The sequence below is a fragment of the Trifolium pratense genome, linkage group LG2 (genome assembly GCF_020283565.1).
Source record: "Trifolium pratense cultivar HEN17-A07 linkage group LG2, ARS_RC_1.1, whole genome shotgun sequence".
In the NCBI taxonomy this organism is placed as follows: domain Eukaryota; kingdom Viridiplantae; phylum Streptophyta; class Magnoliopsida; order Fabales; family Fabaceae; genus Trifolium; species Trifolium pratense.
In genome coordinates, this window is record NC_060060.1 from 49,596,075 (window position 1) to 49,608,343 (window position 12,269).

The 12,269-nt window shown below is 31.9% G+C and overlaps 1 protein-coding gene across 1 annotated transcript; it reads right to left on the reverse strand.

Moving 5' to 3' along the window:
* Positions 1 to 2,471: 2,471 nt before the first annotated feature.
* On the reverse strand, positions 2,472 to 6,443 carry LOC123911507 (protein NSP-INTERACTING KINASE 2). The gene is made up of 4 exons (XM_045962936.1): positions 5,820 to 6,443; positions 4,807 to 5,067; positions 3,460 to 4,332; positions 2,472 to 3,236 (listed from the first exon to the last, which is right to left on the reverse strand). Exons 1-4 carry the CDS (start codon positions 6,250 to 6,252, stop codon positions 2,755 to 2,757), a joined length of 2,049 nt encoding a protein of 682 aa, XP_045818892.1. The 5' UTR covers positions 6,253 to 6,443; the 3' UTR covers positions 2,472 to 2,754.
* Between the last annotated feature and the right edge of the window lie 5,826 nt (positions 6,444 to 12,269).

Sequence of the window (12,269 nt, forward strand, 5' to 3'; positions counted from 1 at the left end):
ACAATTTGTACCCTTACTAAAGTTAAAGCATTAATTAAATATATTTTTTCTGGTAAAAATGATTTTACTTATTATTTTTTATCATTTATTAATTTCCGTGCAAAACATCAAAAAGGACTAAAATTTTGGAAGTGAGGGAGTAATAAATTATTGAGCTCACCAAATTTCACATCATTACATTTATATTTTCAAAACTTTAATAATGAAATTGGGGCATCATGCCATTTATATTTTCATAGCTTCTTGACGATCCACATTTGAGTTATCTTGAGAATTTAAAATAGCGACATCATGCCATTTTGTCCATTTCGATCCCTTCATCCTTTTCACGGTTGAGACTTCCTCGTTACAAGATCTAATTAGGCTAATAGGCTTCCACAAAACACCATTTTCTTCTTCTCCTCTTCTAATCTTAACTGTCACCAATTTTTCTCTTCTTGATCTACGGGAGAGGGATGATTTAAGGTCAATTTAGGCCTAAAATCACCTCTCCAAATCGTGTTTTATTTCTATTTTAATTAAATAAGTGTGATTTCCACATATATTTAGTTTTTTTTCGTTTGTTTTTGTGATTTCATCAAGTTTGTTTTGATTTTCCCGTCTTAGTGCGGAGTATTGTTGTCCCTTCTTAGTGCGGAGTATTTGATCAGGGGCGTCTCCAACTTTTTGGAGACCCTGTGCGATTATTAAAAATAGACCCTAATAAAAGAAAAAATTCAAAAAAATTGTCAGCAATTTAAATTAAAAATAACATCAATAACCCTAAAAAATAATCATTTTTTTACTAATATAAAAAAAGTTTGATAAACAAGACAATTTCTATTAAACGTCTCTTCATTTGATAAAACTATAGTATAACAATTAGCTATAAAACGTCTAAAAAAATGTATTCACTATAAAAAATTCTTTTAGGAACATTTTGTAACAAATAAATTCATCATTTTAGAATAAAGAGTATCTCAGGTATTTGAACTCCACAATCTTTCATTTGGAAGCTTGTAATCCCTAATTTTATACCTCTCATTTACCAATACTACTACCCTATACTTTTTTTTTAGAGGCCCCTATTTTTATGAGGCCTTATGCCGTCGCACATGTCGCACATGTTGCAAAGACGCCTCTGTTTGATCCAATGCAAATCCAATCAATGACTTTTGTGTCATCAACTCTACAAATCCGGAGGCGCATGAATATTCACTTCAATATAGTCAAATATGTAGGCTTATGCAATATGTCGTTTTATGCTATCAACGTATGTTGTGAGTTTGTTAGCAGATTCATCCTTTTTGTTTTTATCGATTTTCAATATGGATTGCACCAATGTACTCTTCTCAATTTGAATGAATGAATATCTTTTATTTAGTAAAAAAAAAAAAAATTAGGCTTCCTAAGAAGCCAGCTGAACAATTGCCTTAGACCATAGACTCTTCAAGGACACAGCCAGAATTTTCAATTAATTTCTCATGCAGGATGCAAAAGCGATAATAGGCCTGAAATTTCAAATGCATATAACATTCTGTTCGTGGCCCGTACTTATGAGTGGCGTGGAGCCAGAGAGTACAGTCTTGGCAACGGCAGTGGTAGCAGCAGCTACATAAATGACATGTTTATTAGCATCAAAGAACGCATAAACAAAGTAGATGCAGAGAGATGAGTGAGATGATGGCAAGAGAGAAAAAAGAGGTGTGTAAAGTAACAAATCTGTGGAACATCACTCATATAGTGGCTCACATAGGTTCAAGTCTTGTCCCCGCCATGTCTTGATATCTAAAAGTCTGAACTTGAATACGACTAAGGGATGGAGTTGTGAGCACGGACGCCACAACAATAACTGCTTTAAAGCGGCGTATGCTTTGGCGCCAATCCGGTGGCAACACCTAATCCGAGCATGGTGGTAGATTTGCTAGACTCACCCATACTAGCATCGGCCTAAAATAATAACATTTGCAAACTCGTGCAGGAAGGACAAGTTACCTTTTATACCATGTAACACACCATCAAAGTATCCAACATTAAGGTAAAACTTATGCACCGTTTCCTTCTTATTGTAGTGTATGTTTGGTTTCAATTCTGGAGCAGTCAGAATTGATTCTAGACGTGTAGAATTGATTTTGGCTTGTTTGGTTTCTCAAAAGTAGAATTGATTCTGCTTCCATAATTGATTCTCCCTAAAGCTAAAAATTGTAATTTCTGATTCTATAATTGATTTTTACACTCAAATTTTTTGTTCAACTCACTTTTGTATAAATATATCCAACTATAAATCAATTCTATCAAACTCAATTCTATCAAAATCAATTCTATCAAACTCAATTATGTCAAAATCAATTATGTCCACCGCATAACCAAACACATACACAGTGGTTTTATTCCTCCAACTGAAAACATTTTACACACATGCGCGCCCACACACAAATGGTGAAGAGATTTCTTTTCCTTTTGATCTATATGGTTGATTGCAAAAGTGAGGATAAGTCATAAGAATCAGAATAAGATACATAGAATAATTTAAAGGACTAACTGATGTTATAGAGTTTTCATCATTTGAAAATAAAGGTCCCTTCCCTAAGCTACAACCTAGATACTATCCAACACATTCACAAAAGCTAGTCCTTTAGTTAAGGACATAGAACAATGTCATGTTCATACATTACAACAAAATCATCACCATCACAAAGGTTTTCATCAGCAAGTTGCCAAATTACATAAAACTTGTGTTAGTGATGGTTAAAGCAATTTAGACTAAAATTCAAATCAAAGACAACTACTACAATTGCCAAGTTCTTGAACAATAGCTTCCATGGTTGGCCTCTCAAAGGGAATGTCATGTGAACAAAGGATTGCCATTCTTGCTAGTTTAGCTGCCTCGTACTCAAAGAATCTTCCATGGAGATTCTGGTCAATGAATTCTTGGAATTTGAAGGATTCTGCGGCGAGGCGAATTGAGCTAGTGATCTTTTGCTTACCAGTGAGTATCTGGAAAAGAAGGATCCCGAAAGCATAAACATCGCTTTTTTCTGTGAACCGGCCTGTGGTAGTGTATTCTGGAGCTAGGTACCCCTTTGCGGCACTACCCTTTAGTGAAGAGAAGACAATATCATTTGTGAGAAGCTTATATAGGCCAGAATCTGAGAGCACCGGATTCTGTCTCTGATCGATGAGTACTTTATCAGCTGAGATGTTTTGGTGAACCAGAGCTGGTTTGTTTGGTTTGTATTTATGCAAATAAGCTAAGCCTGATTAACAAATCAAAGTTCAGGATACACATCAAGAATTCAAGAAACAGCCATAATTATGTACTACATAAGATATCAATAATCAAAGTTCATTTTTATATAAAAATTAAGATACGATACACATGTATCGTAAGATATCGATAACCATGATCTTATGAATGGCCAGAATCTCAAATTAGTAGAAAGTAAAATATATTCTAAGGGTAGGATAGAAAGAGTTTACCTTTAGCAATTCCTTTTACAATAGAAACTCTAGTTGACCATTCAAGGACTTCACCATCACCTTCCTTCACATCGAGATATTGTGACAAATTTCCATTCGAAACAAAATCATAAACCAAGAAGCATTCACCTCGTCCCCTTGAACAACAAAATCCTCTCAACCTCACCAAATTATCATTCCTCAATGATGTCAAAATGTTCAATCCTTTAAGAAACTCAGCTTCATCTGATTTGCAACTAGTTTTACTTATGCTCTTAATAGCAACAATAGATCCATCTCTTAAAACTCCTTTATATGTTGCACTAAAGTTACTCTTACCCAACAAATTCAGCTCCGAGAAATACTGAGTCGCCGACTCTACTTCTTCCAAGTTGAACCTGAAACTTTGAAACATATCTTGCCTATCTCCATTGAAATTTCTACTATCGGCCAAAGGATCCCATCCATTTGCATACTCAAGGCTAACCAAAGGAGATCCATTCTTCCTGTATATGCCTTTTGTTTGATCGGTACTTAGACGGCTTTCGGTGATATCAAACGCACTGCCAAGCTTTTGCTTCCGCCGACGATACATTGTGACGCTTAGAATGCCTATTGCTGACAATGCAATTGTCGCCAGAACTATGCCGACAGTAATAGACGCTGTTTTTTTCGATTTCGACGTATTTTGGCACCGAGTTGTATTGCAAGGCAACTTTATATCTGCGGTTTCTGGGATTTCCTTTGGAATACCACCAACTCTTGCTCCATATGGTTCAGGCCTGTTGGGATTGGCATGATCTGATGCATTGCAAGCTTTCAAGGATGAAAATCCATCTCCGCATAGTCCCAAATTGTATTCATACACAAATTTGTCATCTAGTCTCTTCAGAGCTGCAATGAAACAAGGAAAACAAATAAACTTATATTAGATTAGATTAATTAATCATTTCTTATGAATAAAAATATTAATGGGAAAAAAAGATCAACAGTGTTAACATATTAACGAATAAACAATCAATTTTATCTTTAAAAGTCTAAGGCGTTGTCATAGCAGTCTCTGAACTCTGAATGTGTCAAAATTATAAAAACATATCTAAATGCATCTTTTGTTAGTCAATTTGATCCTCGAATAAGTCTTTTGTTAGTTAGTTTAGTACTCGGAATTATCTTCTATAAGACAATTTGAACCATAAAATTACAAACAAAAAGCACACTTGAGTCTTGACACTCAAAAATATCTTCTTTATAACATCTCACACATCAAGGGACCAAATAGCTGTTCACTCATTAAACAAGACCATGACAGGAATTTTGCTAAACGTTAACGAAAGAAATAAGCAGTAAGATAAGTAGAAACTTCATTACCAGGAGGTACATTTCCAGAAAGAGTATTGTTGTGAACATCAAGAACTTGAAGAAAAGGAGCTTCAGCTAGTTTAGTTGGAATTGAACCGAAAAGATTATTCGAGCTCAAATCTAGTCTCATCAACATTCCTAAGTCACCTAAACTAGCAGGAATAGCTCCAGCTAACTTGTTTGACTGTAGAGCAAGAACACTAAGCTTTTTCAAATCACCAAGCTGAGTAGGTATGCTTCCTGTTAACTGGTTATAACAAAGCTGCAAAACTACAAAACAAAGTATAAATGGAAAAAAAAAATTAGTACATATCCAAATTTGAACCAACAATAGAAAACAGTAACAACAAAAAAAAAAACAATTTTAAGGAACAAAAGTAGACAAGGATAACAACATTACATAGATTTAAAAGTGATTGTCATACATATAGATTTATAATCAGATTTTTTGTTAAATATAGTTCAGAAAAAAATCAACTTTTTGGGTTGCAAATTTAATTATTATAAACAACAAAAATAAAGAAAAGGCTAGATTTAGAAGTGATTTTTTTATATAGTGAAAGTGATATAATCAGATTTTTTGTGAAATAGAGTTCAAAAAATGTTCATTTATCCAGGAAAAATGTAAATCATTTCAAGAAAAAACCATTAACTAGTTACTAAAGAACGTTCAAAATAGGAAAATTTGAAAAAAAATTAAAAAATTTTAAAAAAAGTACAAGAAATTATTAAAACTTAAAAGTATAGCTACCACCTTAATTAATTTGTTCACACCTACCTCTTGCAATTAAAACACAAAACATTAAGTAGTCACAAAATTAGGTTTCAAGCTTCAAAAAGTATCTTTGAAAAGCAGATTTCTCTAAAAAATGTTCATAACCATAGATTGCAAAAAAGAATTATATACAATAATTCCCTTTAAATGCACATCATAAAGAAACAAACTTTCAACACATGAAGCAAAACCCAGATGCAAAACACAAAAAGTTTGAAACTTTACAACAAAAAACTAACTATTATACCTTGAAGATTCTCCATTTTACCAATCTGAGATGGGATTTCACCAGAAAAATGATTCACATTCAAATACAAATCACTAAGCTGAGTCAGATTAGCAACTTCTCTTGGTATATCACCATACAAAGAGTTGTAATGCAAGTAAAGTCCTGTCAAATGCTTCAAATCACCAATAGCTGGTGATAATTTACCAGAAAGTCCTTTTCCTTGCAATGAAACATTTGCTACTTGACCCTTTTCATTACAAGCTACACCTTCAAATGAATCATCACAAGGGTTACCATTCTTTGTCCATGAAGACAAAAAAATTCCTTCTGGATCTAAACTAGCTTTTAAATCCAAAAGTGCTTTCAGCTCAGCATTTCCACAAACACCTTTTGGGCTTAAAACAAAAACCATTAGAGAAAAGATAAGAAAACTAAATACTGAACAACCCATTTTTAGTTCTTGTTTGAAAATTGTTTTTTTGGTGATTCAAGCTAAGGAAAAAAAAAACACAATTTTTGTTGTTTAAAGTGGTTGTTTAATGTTCAGTGTTTGTGTCTGGTTTGAGATGTTTTTCTGAACTAGGCATTGTGGAGGAAGTGACAAAAGTTTGTAGAGAAGTGGACAAGTCAGAAAATAAAGAGAGTACAGAAAATAATAATATTATAATAATAATTTAAATATAAAGAAAGAATGTGAAAACTGAAAAGTGGTGTACATGCTGCAGTGCATGCAATATGTGATGGAATATTGACCGTTGGATTGGTTGTACTTTTTGAAATGAATGTGTAGGGTTCTTGAGTTATATCTGGTGTAAGTGGTGTTACAAGTTCAAACTTCAAAGCATTGGGATGTTAGCATTTGTCCTCTCACAAATACCTCTTTACTCTTAAAATGAATGACACAGTTGAATGTTTCACGTATATCGATCTCTAATTTTAACGATTATTATTTGTAATTGTATAATAGTAAAAATTATAAAAGTTCGATATTTTAAAAATACTCATTGAAATAAATCTAACAACATTTTATATTATTTATTTTTGTTTATTAGTAGAATAATATAGTCAAAACAATATATGTGAATAGTAACGGTCAACGGAGTATTGAGACCTAACATACAAAGTGAAAAATGTTCAAATTTGACTTAAATTTTTTGTTTTGTGTAATAATTAGACTCGTATATTTTAAGTATATAGAAATGAAAAATTTGAGATTCAAATTCAAATTTCTGGATAAAATGTTCTTGTAACTATCAACAGAGTTGGATTGTGTTTAACTATTGAGCAGCACAATATTGTTTAAATTTAAATTACAATAATCCAGAAGGTTGAACTTGAATCTAGTAGCCGAAAGAGATTAAAGAAATGGGTTATACATGGTCGCATTTTTCATGCAGTTTTGTAGTCACGACATTTGTGACCATTTATCAATGTATCACCCTGCAACTGTAATCAGAATGGAGTTAAAACTATTTTATACTAGAAATGACCCCATAATCAGATTTAACTGGTGGTAAATGTAAAAAAAAATAAAAACTAAAATCAATGTACTATCATTTATTTATTTATTTTCGAGTCTTATAGTTATACAACACTCCATTTAATTTATTATCAATGTATACTCCCTCCGGTCATTAATATAAGAAAACTTTTAATTTTTAGATACATTGAACCATTGATGTATCTAGACTATGATATGTTCTAGATACATCAATGTTTCAATGTATCTAAAATATAAAAGTTTTTTTATAATAAGGATCGGAGAGAATATTTATTAATTAATTTCTTGTAGTTCAATTTACCGAACTACTTCAAAATGAGAGAGGACTATTCGAAGTTCAAAGCATCGGATGCTACTCGATGAATGAACTGTTACATTTGTCCTAAGCTTCTCCTTGATTCCTTTGGAGTGAACTGCAAAAGTGGCACTTTATTTTATGAGTGAGTGCTGTAAAAGCAAGATGGAGTGTGCCATGCCAATAGGAGTATGTATGAAATGGCAGCATTATTATGATACCTAAAATCAATAGAGATTGTGCAATTATAGTAGTACCTAGGAAAAGAGATGTTAATAATTATCTCAATTTCAAATTTAAGCTTTGATAACATAAAATGCAAATTATGCAATAGTATTGCTTAAAAAATAATTTTACTTTTTTTTGTTCGTTGTATAATATGGAAGAGTTTCACATGTGTTTCATGATGCAACACTTGTTTGAATCGTTGGATCAAGTTATTCTACAAAATGCTTTCATGTTCCCTCCACACTATATCAACTTTTATTTCCGTTTTTTCTTTTTGACGAAATAAAATCACTTTAGTTTTTCTTTTCATTTTTTTTTAATTATCGAAATTTTATTTATTTATTTTTGTTCAAATCTTTTTCAAGCACATAGTGTACAACAATGACAAACTAAAAAAACCCAGAAATTATTTCCAATAACAAATAATTTCAAAGTTCAAGAATATAACTGCTTCAAAAATTCAAGAATTATTTATAATTATAACTGTTTCAAAAAAAAAAATTATAACAATAAAAATGATTCAAGATTTATTGATCCTAATTAATTTGTCCACGTTTCTCTCCTCCCCCACTCTTGAATGTTTTCTTCATCAAAATTTCTGCTATTCCCTATTCATCACCATTTTCTGCCATCGTTATAGAGAAAAAATTTAAAGTGAATTTTTTGGTGTTGTTACCAATTTCTTCTTCCATACAATTTCTTAGAAAAAGCTATGTTTTTCACAATGAATGAGTGAGTGGGTTATGTGAAATTAATTGGAGCAGAGAGATAGATGAGATTAATTGAGGAGAGAAAGATGAAATGAGGTTGATTCAGCAGAGAGAGATCTGGGATTAATTGATGAGAGAGAAAGATTAATCCAACATAGGATAATGTGGTGAGGATGTAGGATATTAGGATGTACTGAATCCATCTAACGGTTAAAATCAAGTCTTGCATCATGCAAGACATTAGTGACTTGTGCACAGTAGAACTCGCCTGAATTTAGATACTTTTAATAGAGGGCATGCAGGTTTTTCAAGTCAAGGAAGTCCTAGTGCATTCAGCACTATTCCAGACTCTCAGCCACAAAACTACACCATAGTACAAGATGAAGAGTTGGACGAGGTGGTTCGAAAGATTTGCAGGTCATTCGACGGAACACACCTTTATGCCTTATATATCGAAGCACCAAAACAGAAAAATTACAAGCTAGCTAGAAGTGTTGGACAACCATACAACACACGTTTAAGGGTGCGGTCCTACTAATCATTCCTTATGAACAGGGACGGAACCAGAAAAAATCATCGAGGATGGCGGAAATATATAACACTTGATAAATAACATCAACCATAACTAACTCCTACTATTTAATAATTGCATGCACCTTAATTTAATGGAAAATAAAAAACATATATCCTAAAAAAGCATATACATACCAAAATATTAGTATTATTTTATAAATATATACTAATATAAACCTTTATAAAAGATTGAGGTGACTGAACCAAACAGAACATGGGTGGCAGACTATATTTTTTTTTTTCAATAGCAAGGGTGGCAATATATGTGTTACTTAGGATTATATACTAGTACTATATATACGTAGGGGTGGCGGCTGCCCCTTTTCCACATAACCTAGTTCTGTCCCTGCTTAAGAAGTTCCTTTAGTGGGAGTCAAGCCTTCTTTAATTAAAGAAGATTTTCTTAGAGATAAATTAGGGTTCTCTGTTATACATTTGACCCTGTTTGGCAAAAAATAATGGATAGTTGATAAGTTATCTTATAGCGGGTGAACTTATAGCGAATAAGCTAGTTGATTGAATTTGTAGTGTTTTGTAAAATTAGCGGTTGAACTAGTTTATAAATATGAAATGACATAAAAAAGATACGTTTAATTAATATATTTTTTCAAGTAAGATGACAAGGGTAAAGTTAGAAGAAAAAATTATAAGTTATAGGCTCATAAGCTAATTGAAATATCGTTTTTAAAATAAGCTAGTAAAATAAGTTATAAACTCTTTTTGAAAAATTGGTACCAAACGGGTTTTTTTAGCCAAAAGAGCTTATAAGTTATAAGCTAGTTTATGTCTTCCCAAACAAAGCCTTTTTCACATCATTTTCTTTCTTCTTGGAAATTCATTCCATGTATGTTTCAATATGATTTTTCATGTTTTAAATCAACGATTTTTTTAGGCATGACATATATTTATGATTTAAAGCATACATAGAAAATCATAGAAATGAAGACTAAAATATCATGAAAAAGAAGATAAAAGACTAAATCGTTACCTCAAATTTAGTTAATGAACACATGGGTGATTTTGCAATGACTAAATCAGCAATACTTGGAGTTGATTTGTTGGTAAAAACTAGAGACCTCACAATGTGATCCTCCCTATATCTCACACATGAGTGATTTTGCAATGATTAAATTAGCAATCTTCGAAGTTGACTTGGTGGTAAAAGCTAGAGACCTTAGAGTGTGATCCTACCTATATCTCAAGGCATGGTGTGATCCTCCTTCTTCTTAAGCTTCAAATTTCTTGGTGCCAATTTATGTGTTAGATTAAGTTTTTTTTTTAAAAAAAAAAAAACCTGACAAATAAAACAATACCAAACTACCTCACTTAAAACAAATATTTTCACAGTAATATACTTTTAGTACATAGGGACAGTAATGCCACTCTGGTTGGCGCCATCAACAAGGATTTTTTTTTTTTAATTGGAATCGACAATACATTTTAATTGTTAGTTTAAAAAAAAAATGTTTTTCTGATGGCGCAAGTCACATTGACATCCTGTCCCCAAATATTAAAAGTTAGGGTAGTGTGGAAATTTATTTTAAAAGTAGGTAGTTTTATATTATTTTGTTTTGTCAGAGATTTTTCTAAAATAAAAATTGTTGGATGAATGATCAATCCACACAAAATTTTAAGGCAAAATTACACTACAGGTCCTTTATCTTATTTTTTTGTAACACTTTGGTCCTTTATCTTTTTTTTGTAACAATTTGGTCCTTTATCTTTTTTTTTCATAACACTGTGATCCGTATCTTATTTATTTATAAAAAATAAAGGACCAAAGTGTTACAAATAAAATAAGATAAAGGACCAAACTGTTACAAAAAAAGGGACTAAAATGTTACAAATAAAAAAAATAAAGGACTAAAGTGTTACAAATAAAAGATAAAGGACCAAAGTGTTACAAAAAAAAGATAAAGGACCAAAGTGTTACAAAAAAATAAGATAAAGGACCTGTAGTGTAATTTTGCCAAATTTTAAATATTAATAATGGAAAATGAAAATCTTAATGAACTTGTTTTATAGCACCCCAAGTCGTGGGGAAAATTGGAATTTTTTTTTTTTGGTACATGGGAAAATTGGAATTTTTTTATTTGATTAATGTAATGCTAACCTGAAAAGTTGTTTTGCAAAGTACTCTCTTACTGCTTTATATGGGGCATATCTAGCATCATATCTGAGAAGGTTGTTGACCCTGACACAATGACACCCCATCACAGTTATTGCATATTGCCCACACACATTGCTGTTTCCATTAATTTGCTCTAGAAAATAAATTTGAAATCTTGCTTATGACTATTAATATTATTTAGAGTTTACCGGTGGTTAGAGTCGTGATTGGATCATCTCCTTCACTCGTCTCTTTATCTCTCAATTCTCTTTATTTCTTTCTTAATTTTAATCTCTCTCTTCAATAAAAAATTTTAAAATAATAATGAGAGAGAGTGAGATTAAGAGAGAGATAGAGAGGATTGAGAGGAAAGTGAAAGAAATGATCCAAATCCGTTAGACTCATGATATATATATATTTTGGCCTTGATACCCTAATTCTTTCTCTTGCCGCCGCAAAAACTTCTTCCTGTTCTCTTTTTTCTAGTTTATCAATTAGGGAGGGTGATTGAGGATCAATTTTGATCCAAAATCACCCCTCTTGATTCTTTTTTAATTACGTTTTTATTTAAATAAGTGATTTTCACATATTCTTGCGTTCGTTTGAGATTTTCATATTTGTGATTTATTTGTCTGGTGTTTGTTTTGAGTCCCGTCTTGGTACAGTGTTTGTTTTGAGTCCCGTCTCAGTACGGTGTTTGTTCTGTCTTAGTATGGTATTTGTTTTGTTCATTTTTGCAGATTTGCTTCGATCCAGATCCAATACAGATTCAATGACTCTAGCGTCTTCAACGTTGCAGATTCCGGAGCATGACTATTCCGGACACTTGTATTTCGTCATATCAATTGTAGGCTTAAAGATATAGCCGTTTTATGCTATTAACTCAGATGCTGTGAGATTGTTGACAGATTAATCCTTTTTAGTTTTTAGCGATTTTGAATATGTAATGATTTTGATTGATGTACTATCTACCAATATGAATGAATACTGTTTATGTTTGTAAAAAAAAAAAGACTCATGATATAAATAAATGAAAATGTTTCTTGCGAAT

What these genes read in the sequence shown, in the direction of transcription:
- LOC123911507 (XM_045962936.1), bottom strand. Translation starts at nt 6,252, where the DNA reads ATGGGTTGTTCAGTATTTAGTTTTCTTATCTTTTCTCTAATGGTTTTT. An exon ending in TAAAATGGAGAATCTTCAAG is followed by an intron (nt 5,068 to 5,819) that starts GTATAATAGTTA and finishes TTTGTTTTGTAG; the next exon opens with TTTTGCAGCTTTGTTATAAC. An exon ending in TGTAAAAGGAATTGCTAAAG is followed by an intron (nt 3,237 to 3,459) that starts GTAAACTCTTTC and finishes TTTGTTAATCAG; the next exon opens with GCTTAGCTTATTTGCATAAA.